This window comes from Peromyscus californicus, unplaced genomic scaffold (assembly GCF_007827085.1).
Source record: "Peromyscus californicus insignis strain IS unplaced genomic scaffold, ASM782708v3 Scaffold_21__1_contigs__length_65335640, whole genome shotgun sequence".
Taxonomy (NCBI): Eukaryota; Metazoa; Chordata; class Mammalia; order Rodentia; family Cricetidae; genus Peromyscus; species Peromyscus californicus.
In genome coordinates, this window is record NW_026294514.1 from 281070 (window position 1) to 303759 (window position 22690).

A 22690-nucleotide genomic window follows, 5' to 3' on the forward strand; every position below is an offset into this window, starting at 1 on the left:
GCGTCACACAGCCCTGCTTTACTGGGCTGTTTTTGGTATCTTTAAGATTTCATTTTATTTTATATGTATGGGTGTTTTGTCTGCATGTCTGTGCACATATGCATGCAGTGTCCATACAGAAGGGGGCAGCAGATCTTCTGCAACTGGAGTTATAAGTGGTTTTTTGCATTGCCCTGGGCACTGGGAACTTAATGCAGGGCCTCTGCAAGAGCAGCAAATGTTGTTAACTGCTGAGCCTTCTTGGCAGCCTCTGTCCTTGGTATCATTGAAGGAAGGGAGTGCCGTGCCTGGAGAAAAGAAACATGAATTTCCTTTAACTTTTGTTAACTTCTTACTTTGACATACAAAAATTACAAGATTGGAAAGCTATCATAGAGTACTGACTGATTCACACTTAACCTTAGAGGCCAGTATTTTGTCTCATTTGTTTTATATTCTCTGACTCTGTCTCCGTCTCTCTTTATCCCTGCCCCTTCTGCCTCTTCCTCTCCTTCACCTCTTCCTCTTCATGTCTCCCTCTCTCTCTCTTTCCCATGCATTCTCTCCATGTACACCTCTCCTCTCTCTCTCTGTATTTTTGTATACACATATGCTAATGATACTCATTGTTTATAGCTTTTTTGTGCAGTCACCTGCTTGTTAAAATTTGACTCCAGAATCAAAGGTACTTTGGTTTCTTTATGGGCATTTGTCAGGGAGATGTTCTGCCTGTTTTCATTGTGCCCACAGAGATAATCAGGGACTATTGGCAGGGTAGTGGAGTCTAGATTGGCAGGGTAGTGGAGTCTAGAGCAGGATTTTCAGCTAGGGAGTCTCCCCATTCTGGCACCCTGGTAGTAGGGTACCCTCAGGCAAGTCACATAACACTCTAAATTTTATTTCTTACATAATGAAAGAATGTATGTACATACATACACATTTGTGCATATATATATGTGTGTGTGTGTGTGTGTGTGTGTGTGTGTGTGTGTGTGTATGAAGCATGTATTTGCTAATTTAGTATTTGAAATGACTTTATAAACCACACTTCAAGTAATGAAGATAACTGCATGCGTATATGTTTACACATAATTTGTGTCCTGTTACTGGTCAGATTTCTGTTATTTATTTGTTTATTTATTTGAGATTCATATAACCTAGGCTGGCCATATACTTTTTATGGAGCTGAGGCTTGTCTTGAACTTCTGACCCTCTTGCCTCTACCACCTGAGTGCTGGGGTCACTGTAAGTGAGCCATCCCAATTAAATGTTTCCTTTGTAAGAGTTGCCGTGGTCATAGTGTCTCTTCACAGCAATAAAAATCTTAACTAAGACAGATATGGTGGTGTGGGGCGTTTACCCACCAACCCCACAGCTCCCCAGAGTTTTCTTGAGTGTGAGCAGCAGGAAATATTAGATGGAAGGATTTATATTACGGAGAATATTGCGGAGATAAACAGATAGAAAATAAAGGATAGCCTCGAGAGGGCCTGGAACCTATTCCAACGGGCCCCGACTGTCTCTGCCCTAGGGTATTTATAGACGCCAAGGGGTGGAGCAAAAGACCTCTTCCCCCAGCACAGCCAAGTGCAGACCATCTTAGACACCTGCACTCAGGCCCGTGGTCCTAATCATCCTCTATGCGGACATGCTGGGTAAAGCCACGAGGAACCCGAAAACGGGCTCCCACATGGTTGGTTACAAGCTTATGGAGGCCAGGAGTGGAATGTGATAGTTTGAATGTAATTGGCCCCAATAAGCTCATAGGGAGTGGCACTATATAGAGGTCCACCTTGTTGAAGTAGGTGTAGAGTTGTTGGAGGAAGTGTATTACTGTGGGGTAGGCTTTGAGGTCTCCTATGCTCAAGTTACACCTCGTTTGGTTTACTTCCTGTTGCCTGCAGATCAAGATGTAGGACTTTCAGCTTCTTCTCCAGTACCATGTCTGTCTACATACTGCCATTTCTTGCCATGATGATAATCGACTAAATCTCAGAACTGTAAGCCACACCAATTAAATGTTTTTCTTTATAAGAGTTGCTATGGTCATGGTGTCTCTTCAGAGCAATAGAAATCCTAAGTAAGACAGTCACATTTATTAATTATTGATCTTACTGCCTGTACTATGAGTGTTCTGTTCAGAAAGTTGACTCCTGTGCCAATGCGTTCAAGTCTATTCACCACTTTTTCTATCATGTTTGGTGTATCTGGTTTTATGTTAAAGCCTTTGATCCATTTGGACTTGAGTTTTGTGCTAGGTGATTACTATGAATCTATTTGTATTCTTCTTCGTGTAGACATCCAGTTTGACCAGAATCACTTGTTGAAGGTGCTTTCTTTTTTCTAGTATGTATTTCTGGCTGTTTATCAAAAATCAGGTGTCTATAGGTTTGTGGATTTATGCCTGGGTCTTCAATTTGTATCCATTGATCAATGTGTTTGTTTTTATGCCCATAACATGTGGTTTTTATTACTACAGCTCTGTAGTACAACTTGAAATCCAGGATGGTGAGACCTCCCACAGTACTTTTATTGTTCATAATAGTTTTTGCTTCCTGGGTATCTTAGTTAGGGTTTCTATTGCTGTGAAGAGACACCATGACCATGGCAAATGTTATAAGGGAAAACATTTAATTGGGATAGTCAGAGGTTCAGCCCATTATCATCATGGTAAGACATGGTAGTGTGTAGGCAGACAGGTTGTTGGAGAAGTAGCTGAGAGTTCTACATCTTTCAGGTGACAGGAAGTGGTCTAAGACACTGGGCGGTATATTGAGCATATATGAGACCTCCAAGACCACTTCCACAGTGACGTACTTCCTCCCACAAGACCATAACTACAAGGCCACACCTCCTAATAGTGCCTCTCCCTTTGGGGGCCACTTCCTTTCAAACCACCACACTAGGTTTGTGTGTGTGTGTGTGTGTGTGTGTGTGTGTGTGTTTCTATAAGAAGCTGAAAATTGTCCATCCAAGATCTGTGAAAAATTGTGTTGGAATTTTGAATAGGATTGCATTGAATCTATAGGTTGCTTTTGGTAGGACGGCATCTCCTTGTATCTTCAGTTTCTTTCTTCAAAGACGACGTTTTATCTTACAAGTCTTCCACTTGCCTGGTTAGAGTTACCCCAAGATATTTTAAATTTTTAAGGCTATTGTGGAAGGTGTTGTTTCCATGATTTCTTTCTCAGTCTATTTGTCATTTGTATATAGGAGGGCTACTTTTTTAAAAGTTAATCCTGTATCCAGCCATTTTGCTGAAAACTGTGTATCAGCTGTATGATTTCCCAGGTTGTGGGGCGTTTACCCACCAACCCCACAGCTCCCCAGAGTTTTCTTGAGTGCAAGCTACAGGAAATATTAGATAGAAGGATTTATATTGCAGAGATAAACAGAAAATAAAGGATAGCCTTGAGAGGGCCTGGAACCTTTTCCAACAGCCCCGACTGTCTCTGCCCCAGGATATTTATAGAGATGACAAGGGATGGAGCAAATGACCTCCTCCCCCAGCACAGCCAAGTGCAGACCATCTCAGACACCTGCACTCAGGCCCGTGGTCCTAATTATCCTCTCTATGTGGACCTGCTGGGTAAAGCCACGAGGAACCTAAAAATGGGCTCCCACACCAGGTGGAATTTTTATGATCATGTATATATACTATGGTATCATCTGCAACTGAAGGTACTTTGACTTCTTTCTTTCCAATTTGTATCCTATTGATTTCCTTCAGTTGTCTTATTATACTAGGTAAGACTTCAAGTACTATATTGAATAGGCCTGGAGAGAGTGGACAGCCCTGTCTTGTTCCTGATTTTAGTGGAATTGCTTTGAGTTTCTCTCTGATTAATTTGGTGTTGGCTATAGGTAAGCTGTAAACTGCCTTTATTATGTTTAGATATGTTCCTTGTATCCCTGATCTCTCCAATACTATTAATCATGAAGGTGTTGGATTTTGTCAAAGGTGTTTTCTGCATCTAATGAGATGATCATATGATTTTTTTCTTTAAAGTTTGTTTATATGAGGGACTACATTTACTGATGTTCATGTATTGAATAATTCCTGCATTTCTAGGATAAAATGTACCTGATTATGGTAGATGATCTTTTTGATGTGTTTTTGGATTTGGTTTGCAAGTATTTTTATAGTAAGATTTTTCTTTGGACTGCCAACTCACAAATAGCGACACTGAAACTTCTTATTAATTATAAAAGCATGGCTTTTAGCTTGGATTTGTTTTCAACTAGCTCTTTTAACTTAACCCGTATTTTTATTAATCTGCATTCTACCACGTGGCTTTTACCTCTATCACATTCTGTGTGCCTATCTGCTTCTCTGGCTTCCTTTCTAGATTTTAAAAAGATTAATTGACAGGACATAATTTTAAAAAGCTAATAGGCAAATCTTTGAGAATTTGGTTCCCACTTTCAGTGACCAAAAGCCTAGTAGTTCAGTTTGTCTAATTGAAAGGCTTGTTTGGAAGTGCTAGGTGGGCATTTGTAATGTATTGTGTTTAAGAATAACAAGTTAGGGGCTGGAGAGATGGCTCAGAGGTTAAGAGCACTGGCTGCTCTTCTAGAGGTCCTGAGTTCAAATCCCAGCAACCACATGGTGGTTCACAACCATCTATAATAAGATCTGGTGCCCTCTTCTGGTGGGCAGGGATACATGCAGACAGAACACTGTATACAAAATAAATAAATCTAAAAAAAAAAAAAAATAACAAGTTAATTGCATGTTTGAGGTTATAGTCAAATCCTTTCCTTTGGGGTCTGACATTTTTCAGGACTGTTCAGAAAGTTTTGATCACTTCAGAGTGCTTCTAATATTCTCAATGTAGATGAAGTGACATCATTATATTTTGGACAGGAAGTTTCATTGAGGTACAGAGTATGGTCAGTGATGGTGAACTTCAAGCAGAGTCATTGGAGCCTTCTAAACCTCCCTCTGAACAAGATGAAGAGGAACCCAGAGGAACTCTGGAGGAAGGAATCCCCAGGGACACAGAACACCTCCTACAGGACAGCTCTGACAGTGAGGACTTGGTCAAGGAAGAGCACAAAAAAACTGACGGATATGCTGAGGACTCACCTAATGAATGGCAAGATGTTGATTTGGTAATAATACAATGTTTTAACTTAGTGCCAAGGAAATCCTGTGGCTTTGAGATTTTTTTTTTTTTTTTTTTTTTTTTGGTTTTTCGAGACAGGGTTTCTCTGTGTAGCTTTGCGCCTTTCCTGGATCTCGCTTTGTAGACCAGGCTGGCCTTGAACTCACAAAGATCCACCTGCCTCTGCCTCCCGAGTGCTGGGATTAAAGGCGTGCGCCACCACCGCCCGGCAGCTTTGAGATTTTAAGAGTTGCTGGATAAATATTTATTAGCTGTTTTTAATTCATCTTCTTGTTACTCATGGTTCCCTTTTGAAATGTAAGTTACATCTGGGGTAGATAGGTTTCTAATATGATGTAATCAAGTGACTGAAAGAGACAGCCTTGCCTGGAAATCTCAAGAGGAAAACACTGTAAGGAGAAACAACTTATTCGTCGTTTCAACCTAAGGAGATGCTGGCTTTTTATTTTTATTTTTATTTTTTTGTAACAAATGAACATAATTGGATCATGACTGTAATGAATGGGAACATGTTTTATAGGAGGAACTAGACATCCTAGAGAGTAACCTCTTAGCAGAACAGAATTCACTGGAAGCTCAAAAACAGCAGCAAGAACGGATCGCTGTCTCTGTAACGGGCCAGATGTTTCTGGAAAGTCAGGTGAGTTTGACTTTATCTTGGGCTTCTGTAGAATTGTCCTTCCTGTAAGAAGGGCTGTATGATATTGTCACACCCCTTGTGGTCAAGGTCATCAGTGCATTTCCTTGCGGGTGGTTTCTCTTAACTACAGGAACTCCTGCGCCTGTTTGGCATTCCCTATATCCAGGCTCCCATGGAGGCAGAGGCGCAGTGTGCCATCCTGGACCTCACTGATCAGACTTCTGGGACCATCACTGATGATAGTGATATCTGGCTGTTTGGGGCCCGGCATGTCTATAAGAATTTTTTTAACAAAAACAAGTTTGTAGAGTACTACCAATATGTGGACTTTCACAACCAATTAGGTAAGACTCAGATTGTGGTCACTTCCCATAGTTCACCCTCCTGATTTGCCTCGTGGTTTTTCTTCAGAAGGATCTAATTTGATGCATGAATGGAAATGGGAGGTCATAGGATTTTAAAACTTGGATTTAAGAAGATAAAACCCTAGTGTTTTTCTTGCAGTTAAGTCATCTACAAGGTTAGTTGAGTTACCTTACAGTGAACCATAGATGCTCTCATAGGGTAGGGAATGGAGCCATTGGTGCTCCTGATGTTGACTACACATTCATCCATCTGTTCAGCTGGGAAATGCACACTGAGTGACTCTCATATGCTAGTCATTCTTGACAGTGGGAAAATAGCAGAGAATGAAACAATCTAGTGGAAGGAAAAGATGCTGGCTATGTTTACAAGTTATAATGTAATACTTGGTGTGCACCATGGGGGAAAATTAAAACAAGCAGAACAAGAATGAGGACCAGCTGTAGGAGAGCACATGATGTTCCTCACAGAGGTGTCCTCAGGGAAGGCTTTGTTTGTGGCAGCATAGGGCAGACTCCCTAAGAAAATAGTAAGCAAAGCTATAAATAAATACTCAACAAAGATCATGTCAGAGGGATTTAAAGATTTTCAAGGCTTCGAGGCAGAAGATTGCTTATGTACATGTTCTAGAGAAATAAGGAGGCCAGTGACAATGGGGGAGGAGGGTGATGTCATAGTTACACCGGAGAGAAGAAATTGAAGCCTCATAGTGTCTGATACACCAGAGAAAACAGTGCTCGTGTCCTGGATGTGGGATATGGGAGGAGGGCTTCTAGCTTCCCGGTTCTGGGCCAGTGGTAGAACGTAGCAGAGGAAGAGAGAATTGAGTTGGGATAAGTTCAGTCTGAGAGGCTCATTAGATCTACAGACAGTTGGTAAGGGAATGCATGTACCTGTGGTCAGAAGGAGCAGATTAGATAGCTAAATGTAGAGGTCAGCATGTATAGAGAATTTAAAATGAGAATGGAGCCTGGCGGTGGTGGTGCACGCCTTTAATCTCAGCACTCAGGAGGCAGAGACAGGTGGATCTCTGTGAGTTCAAGGCCAGCCTGGTCTACAAAGTGAGTTCCAGGATAGGCTCCAAAGCTACAGAGAAACCCTGTCTCGAAAAACTGGGAAAAAAAAAAGTTAAAACTTAAAATCTCAATATAATGACACTTAACAAAAGAACCTATTTTTAAATGAAACATGTTTCTTTGGATGTTGGTTTATCATACACAGTTTATATAATAAAAATACTTATGTTATATAACTTTTATAAAAATATTAAATCTAATTGTTGCTTTTCATACAGGATTGGACCGGAACAAATTAATCAACTTGGCTTATCTACTGGGCAGTGATTATACTGAAGGGATCCCAACTGTTGGCTGTGTAACAGCCATGGAGATTCTCAATGAATTCCCTGGACGAGGCCTGGACCCACTCCTAAAATTCTCGTAAGGCTTTTTCTTCATGCCTTTAATTCAGGTATTTACATAAATACTCGGATTAAAAGAAAAAAAATTTTTTTTTTAAAATACACTGAGCTCTTACTGTATTGCCTAGGCTGAGCTCAAACTTGCACTCCTCCAGCCTCAGCTTCTACATAGTTGCTACTGTTGGTGTGTGCCACCACACCAGAGGATCTGTTTCTAAAATCATGATGTCCCAAGCCACTGTTCATTGAAGGAACAGTGGGAAACAGCGGCTGTGGTTTCTAGGGCCCTTGTGAGTCTGTTTCTTGTAGGTAGAGTTTTCCTGCCTGGCCCACAGTCAGGACAAATGTCTCTCACCTGCCAGTCCCACAGCCTTTCAAACCCAACCAAGTAAACACAGAGACTTATTTTGCTTACAAACTGTATGGCCGTGGCAGGCTTCTTGCTAACTGTTCTTACAGCTTAAATTAACCCATTTCTATTAATCTATACCTTGCCACATGGCTCGTGGCTTACCAGCATCTTCACATGCTGTTTCTCATCGTGGTGGCTGGCAGTGTGTCTCTCTGACTCAGCCTTCCACTTCCCAGCTTTATTCTCCTCCTTGTCCCGCCTACACTTCCTGCCTAGCCAATGGCCAATCAGTGTTTTATTTATTGACTAATTAGCAACACATTTGCCATACAGAACATCCCACAGCACTTCCCCCTTTTTTTTTCAAAAAGGAAGGTTTTAACCTTAACAAAGTAAAATTACATATAATTTGGGAATTTGGGTGTAGCTTCTCTTACTACTTCCTGCTGGAGGGGGGCGCTGTATCTTATGGGGAAACAAAGAAAATTTTAGGATTATGGAATAGTCCATGAGGCTGTATCGTCTGAGCCAGTTGCCTTCAAATCGTTCTGGATGTTGGATCATCTGGGCCATGGTGTCATCGGAGATCTTTCAGGGGGTCTTGGCTGGTGAAACGTGATGTATCTTAATCTTGAACAAATCCATAGCCTCTGGCTTTCTGTGGAAACAAAAGCAGAGTCTCCTTTCCAAAGCAACATATCCTTATATCCAAAATTTGAAGTCATGGTATCTTTAAAATATACATTTTGGCATAACTCAACAGCTTTTACAATCAAATGTTTTTCTGCAGTTAAAAATCCCAAAGACAACACAATCCAGATTCTCTGTGTAATACTCATCTTTATGTGGCTTATTTTTTATACTACCTTTACTGTCTCTTTAAAGACTTTATTTTTTAAAACTATGTATTTGTTTCTATAACTCTATATATCACCTTTTTTGTCTCTTTCAAGCCTACGTATCTTTTACACACATTGTAAACTATTACATCTGAATCTGTCTTATTGTGAATCTATTGCCTTAAACTGCAGCAGCTGTGGGTGCTGGCTCCGTCCACCTCAGCTTCCCAACATGGCTACGTTTACCACCAGCTCTGGGAGCTATCATGGGTCTATGCTTTTATCCAAGCAGCGTGTAGTCCAGAAACCTCTTTTTTTGTTTTGTACCTGCAAAGGCTAAATCCACCATGCAGCTTAATGTGCCACTTGCAGAGGTCTCATTCCCGACAAACTGCAGGTCGAGCGTGCACGCTAGGAACCCACAAGTAGCTCAAACCAGCAGCTGCCGCTCATTTGAGAGAGACAATTAGGAACTGTTTTTAGCTCCGTTTTAGAATCTTTTTTCTCAGTTTTTAGGTGGAAACTCTTGCCACCACGTTGGACGCCATTTGTAGGTAGAGTTTTCCTGCCTGGCCCACAGTCAGGACAAATGTCTCTCACCTGCCAGTCCCACAGCCTTTCAAACCCAACCAAGTAAACACAGAGACTTATTTTGCTTACAAACTGTATGGCCGTGGCAGGCTTCTTGCTAACTGTTCTTACAGCTTAAATTAACCCATTTCTATTAATCTATACCTTGCCACATGGCTCGTGGCTTACCAGCATCTTCACATGCTGTTTCTCATCGTGGTGGCTGGCAGTGTGTCTCTCTGACTCAGCCTTCCACTTCCCAGCTTTATTCTCCTCCTTGTCCCGCCTACACTTCCTGCCTAGCCAATGGCCAATCAGTGTTTTATTTATTGACTAATTAGCAACACATTTGCCATACAGAACATCCCACAGCAGTTTCTTCTTAGGTTCAATTCTCAGTACCTACATGGTGGCAAATAACTATCTGTAAATCCAGTCCCAGGGTATCTGACACCCTCTTCTGGCCTCTGAGGCACTGTACGCTTGTGATAGACTTACATGTAGACAAAACACCCATACACATAAAAATAAATAAACCTTTATAATAAACACAATTTTTAAAACTACTTTCAGAGACACAGCTCCTACCAATCTTTGGGATTGGGAGTCTCTGATAATATTGACTGCAAAATGGACAGTATCTAGATTTACTATAGAGACAAACCTCTGGACATGTCTGTGACAGAGTTTTTAGGCTGAATTAATTTAGGTATGAAGTCTGTCCTCCTAAATATGAGCAGCAGTCATCTCATTGCCCTTACATGTCTTGCAACCATGATACCGTTATAGTTTTAAGGGTTTGTTCCTGGGTTGGTATTTACATTTATCTTTTAGTAGCATGCAGAGTACCTTCCTTTATAGAAGACAACAGCATTAGGGGTAAAGGTCATGAAGGCTTCTCCATGTTCAATGAGTTGTGTAGGTGTTGTCTTCAGCAATGGGTTTTTGCTGTCAGTCTGTGGAGAACTATCTATAGTCTTGACGACATCTGGGTTGTTTGGGGTTCCCATGGTAACCAACAACTGAACTAGATGTAACCCATCCTAGAACTGAAAGTTTCAATTGATGACAAGAGATGTCTGTTTGGGGCTCTTTCTCTTTCATTATTTGGCAATTTTATTTAGATCGCTTTCATATACGTATATATTTTAGGAAGTTTCTACTGTAGAAACTTCAAATGACTCTTAAATTTAGCTGTCTCTCCCCATATTTCCTCCATCATCTGCCTCTCTCTTCCTTCTCCGCACTTGATTGTCCTGTCCCAGCTAAACCTCCATCTATAACTACCTATTCTATTTCCCTTTCCTGGAGAGATATGTCTATTCCCCCTTTGTACCTTATTCTATACCTCATTTCTGTGATTTTATGGATTATAGTTTGGTTACCATTGACAACAGCTAATATTCACATATCAGTGAATACATAACTGTATTTGTCCTTCTGGGTTTGCATTACCTCATTCAGAATGATTTTTTCTAGTTCCATTCATTTACCTGCAAATTTCATAATTCCATTTTTTTAATGGCAGTGTAATACTCCATTGTGTAAATGTACCACATTTTCTTTATGTATGTACTCTTCTGTTGAGGGACATATAGGTTATTTCCAGTTTCTGGCTATTATGAATAGAACAGCAGAGAACATGGTTGAGCAAGTATTCTTGTGGTAGGACCTTTGGGTATATACCCAAAAGTGTTATAACTAGATCTTGAGGTAAATCAGTTCCTGTAGTTGGAATGTTTCTCTGGTCCTGCCTAGCCCTGCAGTCCTGCAGCTGCTTATAAAATAATCACTCAGAAGCTTATATTAATTATAACTGCTTGGCCATTAGCTCAGGCTTATTACTGACTAGCTCTTACACTTAAATTAATCCATAATTCTTATCTAAGTTTAGCCATGTGGCTTGGTACCTTTTCTTAGTTCTGCTTTGTCATCTTGCTTCCTCTGTGTCTGGCTAGTGACTCCTGAATCAGCCTTCTTCTTCCTAGCATTCCTTTAGTCTGCCCTCCCCACCTATCCTTCCTGCCTGACTACTGGCCAATCTGTGTACAAAAACATTATCCCATAGCATTTCCCCTTTTCTGTCTAAACAAAAAGGAAGGTTTTAACTTTAATATAGTAAAATTACGTATAATAGAACAGTTATCAAGCAAGAATTACAGTTACAATATCTAGTCTATTTTTATTTGGCAAAATTAAAGAAAATATTCTATCTGTCTTATATTTTTGAGTCTAAAGTTTCATTTCTAATTTATCTTTTATCATAACTAAGCAAAATTATATCTAGTCTTCAGCTACATCAAAGGCCCCAGAAGGAATGTGGTGATGAATTTTGTCCCCCAATATACTGTGTTTCCTAATAAAATTTCCCTGGAGATCAGAGGAAAAAGCCAGCCACTATATAGAAGTCAGGCAATAGTAGCACACGCCTTAAGTCCTATCACTTGGCAGGCAGGGATCTGTCTGGATCTCTCAGTTCAAGGCCACACTGGGGGACAGAGCCAGGTATGGTGACACATGCCTTTAATCCCAGCACCAACCATAGAGGTCTAGAGGTCTATACAGACAGATAGGAAGTGACAGAGCTGGGCAGGAAAAGGAAGTGATATAGCTGGGCTGAGAGAGCAAATGAGAGAACAGAACAGAAAGGCATATAGGTGTAGGTAGACAAGAAGTAGCTCGCCTTTGGTAGCTGCAGAGTTGGTGAGCTGAGGTTAGCTGTGGCTTTCCCTGTTTCCCTGATCTCTCAGGTTTTCACCCCTATATCTGGCTCCGAGGTTTTTTTTTTTTTTAATAAGACTATTTAGCAATTTGTCTGCAAGTTCCCATCTTTCTGATGAGCCACTGCCTTGATTACCACCATTATGTCAGTACAAATTTGTACTCACAACAGCAATAGATGAGTGTTCCCTTATTCTACATCCTTGCCAGCATAAGCTGTCATTTTTGTTTTTGATCTTAGGCATCCTGACAGGTGTAAGATGAACTCTCAAAGTAGTTTTGATTTGCATTTCCCAGTACCTACCTACATCAGTTGGCCTCTGGGGGCACCTCAACATATGTAACAGACATATACATACTCAAAAAAATCTTGGAAAGAAAGCATTATTTTTCCCTTGCATTTTGGTATTGATGAAGACTACTGTTAGGCTTCTGAACTCCAGAAGGCATTCCCAAGTCACTCACTGAGGTGGACTGCAGGTTGGAACCCAGTTCCTGGTACTAGTTATATGTGAAGAAGTAGAACTGAAGGGTAGGTATTCTTTAGGATCCACTGAATGATTGGGTAGGTGAGGAGCATGTTTTAACTTCCATAGTATTTTCTACCAGTTTTCTGTTGGCACATTGTAGTTACCTACCTTAAACCTCTGTAACCTCCACCAGCAGCATGTCGTGGTTTGTTTCTGACTCTGAACCTTGCTCAGGGTTGGGAGTCTTTTGTTCCTGTTCCCTGTCTTAGAACAGCTCAAAGCTCAAGGACCTGCTGAATGTTTCACATGCAAGGCAGTAGGCACTGTCAGTTAAGAGACAGAATGCCAGCAGGCCTTGGATCCTCTCCATCTAGACCTCTACCTAGGCACAGGCTCCTCAAGCTGTGGTGGGTGCTTCCAGTGGTAGCTTTTTCCAGAGACAGGAAATGGACAGGCTTGTCTCAGGCTCCGAGGCTATCACTTTCTGATCATTATCTAAAGTCACAGGTGAAAGAATGGTGCTGGTTACTGGCGGAAAGGTCAAGGTCATGATAGAACCCGGTTACTTAGTAGCGGAGAGCTTTATTAGGAGGAAGGGAGGAGGGATAAAAGGACCAGGCCTGGGGAGGAAAGAGAGAGAGAGAAAGATGGGGGCTGGGGGGCAGAGAGGGAGCAGAGCAGAGAGAGAGGGGGTGGGGGTGGGGTCTGCGTCCAGCTTTTTTAAGGCGCAGATTGTGTGACCATGCCGTGCACACATAGTCGCCAGCGCACATTCATGATGTAAGACGCAAGACCCTGAACTGCGCATGTGTAGCTGGAGTAAGGGCAGAATTCTAACAGGAACAGACTAATCTCACTTCTTGATAGGGGTTAAAAGGGAAAAAGGAAAAGCATGGCTTTCTTTAACTTGCCATATTAAATTATCATTAAGGTGGAAAAAAGTTTAAAATGGACTTAATATAAAAAAATCAAAACTATCTACTTTTGCTTAGAACATTGCCCAACACACCAGAGAACAATAGTTCTTGCTACTATTTATAATTTAAAAGACCTACTTACTTTCTCTCTTTTTGCACATATACCTTCTGTCTCTCATGTCCTACTTTGTGTTGAATGATACCTGCACTAAAATGACCATTGTGTTCTTGTCATTTTTTTCTATTTTTTTATTTTTTTTTATTATTAGGAAATTTTCTATTCACTTTACATAACAACCACAGATTCCCCCCTCTTCCCTCTTTCCAACCCCCAGCCTTCCCCCACAACCCATCCTCCATCCCCACATTTCCCAAATCAAGATCTCCCATGAGGAGTCAGCAGAGCCTGGCACACTCAGCTGGGGCAGATCCAAACCCCTCCCCCCTGCACCAAGGCTGTGCAAGGTGTCACACCCTGGGCACTGATCTCCAAAAAGCCCACCCATGCACCAGGGACAGATCCCAATCCCCTGCCTGGATGTCCCCAAACAGTTCAAGCCAAACAAGCTAAACAAGTGTCTCCCATACCCAGAGGGCCTAGTCCAGTCCTATGGGGGTTCCACAACTGTTAGTCCACAGTTCATGGGTTTCCACTAGTGTGGCTGGTCATCTCTGCACGTTTTCCCATCATGATCTCAACGTCCCCTGCCCACAGAATCCCTCCTCTTTCTCATCGATTGGATTCCCGGAGCTCAGCCTGGGGCCCAGCCATGGATCTCTTCATCTGCTTGCATCAGTCACTGGATGAAGGATCTATGATGACAGGGTATTCCCTAGTCTGGTCACCAGAGTAGACCAGTCCAAGCACTCTCTCGACCATTGCTAGTAGTCCAAGGTGGGGTCATCCTTGTGGATTCCTGAGAACTTCCCCGGCACCCTGCCTCTTCCTATTCCCATGATGTCTTCATTTATCATGGTATCTCTTTCCCTGTTCCAGCTTAACCTCCCATTTCCTTATGTTCTCATCTCCCATTCGTTGCCCTTCATTACCCCCACCCCCACTCCCAGTTTGCTCATGTAGATCTCATCTATTTCTCCTTCACTGGGCTATCTATGTGTCCCTCTTAGGGTCCTCCTTGTTAGCTAGCTTCTCTGGAGCTGTGGGTTGTAGTCTAGTTATCCTTTGCCTTACATCTAGTATCCACTTATGAGTGAGTAAATACCATGTTTGCCCTTCTGAGTCTGGGTTACCTCACTCAGGATGATATTTTCTAGTTCCATCCATTTGCCTGCAAATTTCATGATGTCATTGTTTTTCTCTTCTGAGTAGTACTCCATTGTGTATATGTGCCACATTTTCTTTATCCATTCTTCCCTTGAGGGCCATCTAGGTGGTTTCCAGTTTCTGGCTATTACAAATAATGCTGCTATGAACATAGTTGAGCATGTGTCCTTGTGGTAAGATTGAGCATCCCTTGAGTATATGTCCAAGAGTGGTATAGCTGGTTCCTGAGGTAGATTGATTCCCAATTTTCTGGGAAACCGCCATACTGATTTCCAGAGTGGCTGTACAAGTTTGCAGTCCCACCAACAGTGGAGAAGTGTTCTCCTTGCTCTACATCCTCTCTATCATAGGCTGTCTTCCGTGTTTTTGATCATAGCCATTCTGAGAGTTGTAAGATGGTATCTCAGAGTCGTTTTGATTTGCATTTCCCTAATTACTAAGGATGTTGAGCAATTCTTTAAACGTGTTTCAGCCATTTGAGATTCTTCTGTTGAGAATTCTCTGTTAAGCTCTGTAGCTCATTTTTTAATTGGGTTGTTCATTATTTTGATGTCTAGTTTCTTGAGTTCTTTAAATATTTTGGAGATAAGCCCTCTGTCAGATGTGGGGTTGGTGAAGATCTTTTCCCATTCTGTAGGCTGTCGTTTTGTCTTATTGACCGTGTCCTTTGCCCTACAAAAGCTTCTCAGTTTCAGGAGGTCCCATTTATTAATTGTTGCTCTCAGTGTCTGTACTACTGGTGTTATATTTAGGAAGTGGTCTCCTGTGCCAATGCATTCAAGACTACTTCCTACTTTCTCTTCTATCAAGTTGAGTGTAACTGGATTTATGTTGAGATTTTTGATCCACTTGGACTTGAGTTTTGTGCGTGGTAACAGATATGGATCTATTTCCAATCTTGGTCCAAGTGTCTGTTTTTATGCCAGTACCAAGCTGTTTTTTATTGCTATAGCTCTATAGTAGAGCTTGAGGTCAGGGATTGTGATGCCTCCAGAAGTTGTTTTATTGTACAGGATTCTTTTAGCTATCCTGGATTTTTTGTTTTTCCATATGAAGTTGAGTATTGTTCTTTCCAGGTCTGTGAAGAATTGTGTTGGGATTTTAATTATGATTGCATTGAATTTGTAAATTGCTTTTGGTAAGATTGCCATTTTTACTATATTAATACTACCTATCCATGAACATGGGAGAGCTTTCCATTTTCTGATATCTTCTTCAATTTCTTTCTTCAGAGACTTAAAAGTTCTTATCATATAGGTCCTTCACTTGTTTAGTTAGAGTTACCCGAGGTATTTTATATTTTTTTGTGGCTATCGTAAAGGGTGCTGTTTCTCTGATTTCTTTCTCAGACCATTTATCATTTATATAAAGGAGGGCTACTAATTTTTTTGAGTTAATCTTGTATCCTGCCACTTTACTGAAGGTGTTTATCAGCTGTAGGTGGTCCCTGGTAGAATTTTTGGGGTCACTTATGTATACTGTCATATTGTCTGCAAATAGGGAAAGTTTGACTTCTTCCTTTCCAATTTGTATCCCCTTGATCTCCTTTTGTTGTCTTATTGCTCTAGCTAGAATTTCAAGCACTATATTGAATAAATATGGGGAGAGTGAACAGCCTTGTTCCTGATTTTAGTGGAATCACTTTGAGTTTCTCTCCATTTAATTTGGTGTTGGCTGTTGGCTTGCTGTAAATTGTCTTTATTATGTTTAGGTATATTCCTGATCTCTCCAAGACCTTTATCATGAATTGGGGTTGGATTTTGTCAAAGGCTTTTCAGCATCTAATGAGATGATCATGTTTTTTTTTTTTTTTTCTAGTGTTTGTTTATATGGTGTATTACATTGACAGATTTTCATATGTTGAACCATCCTTGTATCTCTGGGATGAAGCCTACTTGGTTATGGTGGATAATTTTTTTGATATGTTCTTGGATTCCGTTAGCCAGCATTTTATTGAGTATTTTTGCATCAATATTCATGAGGGAGATTGGTTTGTAATTTTCTTTCTTTGTTGCATCTTTGTGTGGTTTGGGTATCAGGGTAACTCTAGCCTCATAAAGTGTTTGGTAATGTTCCTTTTGTTTCTATTGTGTGGAACAATTTGAAGAGTATTGGTATTAGCTCTTCTTTGAAAATGTGTAGAATTCTGTGCTGAAACCATCTGACCCTGGGTTTTTTTTTGGTTGGGAGACTTTTAATGACTGTTTTTATTTCCTTAGGGGTTATTGGTCTATTTAAATAGTTTGTCTGGTCTTAGTTTAACTTTGGTATGTGGTACCTATCCAGAAAATTGTCCATTTCTTTTAGATTTTCCAATTTTGTGGAGAAATCTGGAATACCATGAAAAGACCAAACTTAAGAATAATAGGCATAGAAGAAGAAGAATACCAACTCAAAAACACAGAAAATATATTCAACAAAATCATAGAAGAAAACTTTCCCAACCTAAAGAAGGAAATGCCTGTAAATATACAAGAAGCTGACAGATCCCCAAATAGATTGGATCCAAAAAAAGATCCCCTCTCCACATAATAATCAAACCACTAAACATACAAAATAAAGAAAAAAATATTAAGAGCTGCAAAGGAAAAAGGCCAAGTAACATAAAGGCAGACCCATAAGAATAACACCTGACTTCTCAATGGAGACACTAAAAGCCAGAAGGTCCTGGACAGACGTTATGCAGACACTAAGAGACCATGACTATTATACCCAGCAAAACTCATAATCACCATAGATGGAATAAACAAAATATTCCATGATAAAACCAGATTTACACAATATCTTTCCACAAATCCAGCCCTACAGAAAGCACTAGAAGGAAAAATCCAACCTAAGGAAGTTAGATACACCCATGAAAACATAGGCAATAGATAGTCCCACACCAACAAAGAAGGGAAACACACAACACTACCACCAAAAAATAACAGGAATTAATATTCACTGGTCATTAATATCCATTAATATCAATGGTCTCAGTTCACCTATAAATAGACACAAGCTAACAGAATGGATATGAAAACAAGATACATCCTTCTGCTGCATACAAGAAACACACCTCAACTTCAAAGACATTTCAGACACTACCTCAGAGTGAAAGGCTGGGAAAAGACTTTCCAATCAAATAGACTTAAGAAGCAAGCTGTTGTAGCTATCCTAATACCTAATAAAATAGACTTCAAACTAAAATCAATCGAAAGAGATCAAGAAGGACATTACATATTTATCACAGAGAAAGTCCATCAAGATGAAGTCTCAATTCTGAACATTTTGTGTTATGACTTTGCTGGCTTTATTGTTTTCTTTGACTGGTGTATCTATTTCCTCTATTGTGTCTTCAACACCAGGGATTTACTGATTTCTTCCAATTTTTTGTTTGTCTTTTCCCGATTTCTTTAAGGGAATTATTCATTTCCTCTTTAATGACCTCTATCATCTTCTTAATGTCATTTTTAAGGTCAATTTCTTCTGTTTCTTCTGCATTGGGATATTCGGGTCTTGCTGATGTAGGTTCTGATGAAACCATATCCTGCAGTGGGTGGTGGTGTGGGGGCACAGGGTTGTGCCCCTGGACCCAAAGCCTAGAGACTGGGATGTTTTGGTATGAGGACAAAGACTCACCTCTTAGTCCATTCGGTGCTGTGGGCTCTGTCTCTGTTCTTGACATTTTTTGGATCCATTTTTGAATTCATTTCACTGACAAGAGGCCTGGAGAGTTGTGGCTTTGTGCTACTGTGGTTTGAGTGGGCATTCTGGGGATTTGTTATCTGACAGTCCAGCCTCACTTGTGAAATCTTGAGCAAGGTACTTCTGTGTGAGTTACTTCCTCTTTTGAGAAGTCAGAGTAATGACATGACACGTGATATACTTAACACAGTGTAAGGTCTGTACCCTGTAGCTTAGTATTCCATACCACATACATTTGTGCTAGAATCCAGAAATTACATTTCAGAACTTTAAATTTGTATCTTTCCCTTCAGTGTGGCAACTGTAACATCTCCCTGCCTTGTAAGTAATTGCTTCTATTATCTTACAGAGAGTGGTGGCATGAAGCTCAAAACAACAAGAAGGTTGCAGCCAATCCCCAGGACACCAAAGTAAAAAAAAAATTACGGAAGTTGCAGCTGACACCTGGCTTCCCCAACCCTGCGGTTGCAGACGCCTACCTTAGGCCTGTGGTGGATGACTCCAGGGGATCGTTTCTATGGGGCAAACCTGATGTTGACAAGATTAGAGAATATCCTTTCTTAAAATTTATGGGAATGTTAAGCCACAGATTTGTTGGGTTTAAAACTTAGGAGACAGAAAACTAGCTTTGTTTTTTTCTCCAGTGTTCCATTTAGCTGAGACCCTATTCTTTCCCTCTTTAGTTTAACTGAGGCTTTTTTCTTTTCTTTTCTTTCCTCCCCTCCCCCTCCTCCTCTCCTCCCCTCCCCTCCCCCTCTCCTCCCCCTCCCCCTCCTCTCCTCCCCCTCCTCCTCCCCTCCCTCCCCTCCCCCTCTCCTCCCCCTCCTCTTCCCCTCCCTTCTCTCTCTTTCTTTCTTTCTCTCTCTTTCTTTCTTTCTTTCTTTCTTTCTTTCTTGCTTTCTTTCTTTCATGCTGGCCTCATGCATATGAGGCAAGTATCCTTCAGTAAGAATCTTAACTTGAAATAAGAGCTACAGCATGTATGACATGACCACATGTTTAAGATTAATTATTCTGAAAGAATATGGAGGATTAATGGCTTTCCATTCTATGCATTTAAATAATAATTTGGATGGTGGTTTCAATACCTACAAGAGATTTAACCCAGATATGACTTATTTTCTTTCTTTCTTTTGGTTTTTTGAGATAGGGTTTCTCTGTGTAGCTTTAGAGCCTGTCCTGGAACTTACTCTGTAGACCAGGCTGGCCTCGAACTCACAGAGATCTGCCTGCCTCTGCCTCCCAAGTGCTGGGATCAAAGGTGTGCGCCACCACTGCCTGGCAAAAATATTTTTTTTATTTGCATTGTTGTTTTGCTTGCTTACATGTCTGTGTGAAGTTGTCAGATCTTGGAAGTTACACACAGTTGTGAGCTGCCATGTGGATGCTGGGACTTGAACCCAGGTCCTCTGGAAGAGCAGTCAGTGCTCTTAACCACTGAGCCATCTCTCCAGCACAACTTATTTTCTTAAACAAGTATGTAGGATATCTGCTCCTTGCATTTATTCTAGGTTAGCCGTACTTTGTAGTGATGAGTCTTTGATGTCCTAGTATGAATTTTTAAATGTCTTCTGCCTTAGGAGAGTGACTAGAACATGCTGCAAAATGATCGTGTTAGAGTGGCTTGTTTTGCCAGCCTTTTATCTGACCACTTCCGTCTTTATAAATATGATTTTTCCTGGGGATACAGGGAATGGCATCAGTGGTTGACTCTTAGATCTTTTTGTTTATTACTTGTTAAGTCTCTTAAAAAAAATCTGTAAATCTTAACTACAGCACTTTTTGTCAGAGGTATTTTGGCTGGAACAAGACGAAGACAGATGAGTCCCTTTTTCCAGTACTAAAGCAACTGAATGTCCAGCAGGTAACTGGATTTTTTTTATGTCCAGAGTGATGACTGCAGTTAGTAGGATGGTTGCTGTTAATGTTAACTCTTATTTCAGGGCAAGTAACTGAAGGTTTGAAATGATGACACCTGAAAGAATAGACTAAAACAGAAGGGCAATATTGGGCCCTGAGTCTATTTTTTAATATTACAGTTAGTGCTACAGTGTCCTTATTTATGCTGACTTTGAAAATATTCTAGTCTAATAAATGGTTTCATAGTAAGATGTTTGAAATGAAATTTATTACTCCTCTGGAGCTATCTTCAATTTTTAAAAGCCCAGGAAGTAGTCACTCCAAAACAATTTTAATCATTCATGTTTCTTCAAACACTAACATTTTGAGTTACAACTTAAGATCTGGTCTTTATATTAACATTTCTGCAAAAGAGGTTTTTTAGGAGGAAAATGCCCTTTTGTGTGGCCTTCAGTTCTTCTAAATGGGTGTTTATGCTTGTCTTACCTGTGTGTCCTGCTCACATCAGATAAGCCTTCCTCCATCTCAGAAGCCACTCATAAAACATACATGTAAAGAGAAATGAGTCTATAGTTTTTAAGACAATGAAATCAATTCTCATTAAGTTTGGGTAATTTAGGAAAAAAATCCAGTACAACTGATTTTAAGACTATTCCCAGGGGTTCCCCCCCGTTTATCTGATGACTTTTGCCTACCAGAAGTAGAAGCCCACTAAGAATGAAATTTTTTTTTTTTTTTTTTTTGAGACAGGGTTTCTCTGTGTAGCTTTGCGCCTTTTCTGGATCTCGCTCTGTAGACCAGGCTGGCCTTGAACTCACAAAGATCCGCCTGCCTCTGCCTCCCAAGTGCTGGGAATAAAGGCGTGCGCCACCACAGCCCAGCTGAAAAGATTTTCTAGTGACTGGTTATTCCTTAATTTCAGATAAATGCCATTGTAATATATAGTCTCTTCCCATTATGCATTTTTTCTCTAAAATTAGAAAGTAAAGATAGTAGATTAAAACTGCTACCTCCTTCCTAATAGTTGTTGACATGCATTTATTTTCCCTTGTTTCCCATGTTAATTTGTTCTTCTACATAAATGCCTCTTGATAGAGTTGGTCTCCTTTTTCTCTTGGCTCATCAGCGTATTCCATCTTCTGTGGATTGCATTGCTTTTTATAGTTTCAGAAAACCAGTTTATGTTTCATAAAAGAGTTCACATTGGCTCTGTTTCTTTTTGGGATTTTAGTTTTCGGGTAGTTATGAATAATGCTGTTATACACACTAGGTTTAAGAGTATCTTCTCAGCAGGGTGTGGTGGTGCACGCCTTTAATCCCAGCACTAGGGAGGCAGAAGCAGGTGGATCTCTGTGAGTTCCAGGCCAGCCTGGTCTTCAAAGCAAGTTCTAGTACAGCCAGGGCTGTTACACAGAAAAACTCTGTCTCAAAAAACCAAAACAACAACAATAAAAAAGAGTATCTTCTCAACAGTGGATTTGCTAAACTAAAGGCTTGACTTTTGTTTCCTGTATGGCTTTTAATGGCTTCTAATGCATCAGGGAACTTGTCCCTTATAGGCACTGTATGATGATAATGCTCTTAAAAGAAGGGTATTGAATGACTTAGACATAGACTCTGTGAAATTCTGTTGCTGCCAAAGAAGAGGATACAATTGTTCCCCCCCAAAAAAAAAAAATAGAGCCAAAACTGACTTATGGGAGGTCATGAATCCTAATTCTCAAAACTAGTAATCCAGTGTGAGTGATCAGATTTGAACTTTATTGATTTGGTCTAGAAACTACTCACTAATCTGGTTTATTGTTTTGTTTTATTTTAGACCCAACTACGGATTGATTCCTTTTTTAGATTAGCTCAACAGGAAAAACAAGATGCCAAACACATAAAAAGCCAGAGGCTGAACAGAGCTGTGACATGTATGCTAAGGAAAGGAAAGGAAGAGGCAACTAGTGAGCTGGACAAAGAGGTTGAGGCCCTGGATAAGGCTAAAGGGAAAACCCCAAAAAGAAGCCTAATGAGCCCAAGAGAGACATCAGTCCCCCAAAGAAGGAGGTCTTCAGGAAGTGGTGGGTTTTTGGGGGACCCCCACCTCTCAGAATCACCTGGGGATTCAAGTGAGGATGCAGAAGGTTCATCTGTGATGTGCACACGACAGAGAAGAACAGCTGAGTTGTCAAAAGTCAGCTGCTCGGATTTGCCTGACGTAGTGAGAGATGCTCACGGAAGGGATGGTTTTATGTCCACTAGCAGCTCCAGTGAGAGCGATGGTGGCAAAACCAAGGCCGTGCTAGTGACTGCTAGACCTGTATTTGGGAAGAAAAAAGGGAAGCTAAGGAGTGTGAGGAAAAGGAAAAGGAAAGCCAAATTTTAAAAAGCCAGTGATTTGGAAGAACAATGTTTGTAATGTATTGAGAACATAAGATTAAATCTATTTGTACAATCTCCATTTTGAATGTGT

The 22690-nt window shown here is 40.6% G+C and overlaps 1 protein-coding gene across 2 annotated transcripts in view; it reads left to right on the forward strand.

Moving 5' to 3' along the window:
- The window catches only part of Ercc5 (ERCC excision repair 5, endonuclease), a 43727-nt gene extending 21051 nt beyond the window's left edge, over positions 1 to 22676 (forward strand). For both annotated transcript variants that reach the window (XM_052749343.1, XM_052749344.1), the window contains exons 9-15: positions 4847 to 5094; positions 5629 to 5748; positions 5879 to 6092; positions 7406 to 7550; positions 18722 to 18922; positions 20152 to 20236; positions 22052 to 22676. In XM_052749343.1, the coding sequence (XP_052605303.1) occupies positions 4847 to 5094; positions 5629 to 5748; positions 5879 to 6092; positions 7406 to 7550; positions 18722 to 18922; positions 20152 to 20236; positions 22052 to 22603 (1565 nt within the window). In that variant the 3' untranslated portion in view covers positions 22604 to 22676. The remainder of the gene's footprint in view (positions 1 to 4846; positions 5095 to 5628; positions 5749 to 5878; positions 6093 to 7405; positions 7551 to 18721; positions 18923 to 20151; positions 20237 to 22051) is intronic.
- Positions 22677 to 22690: the final 14 nt, after the last annotated feature.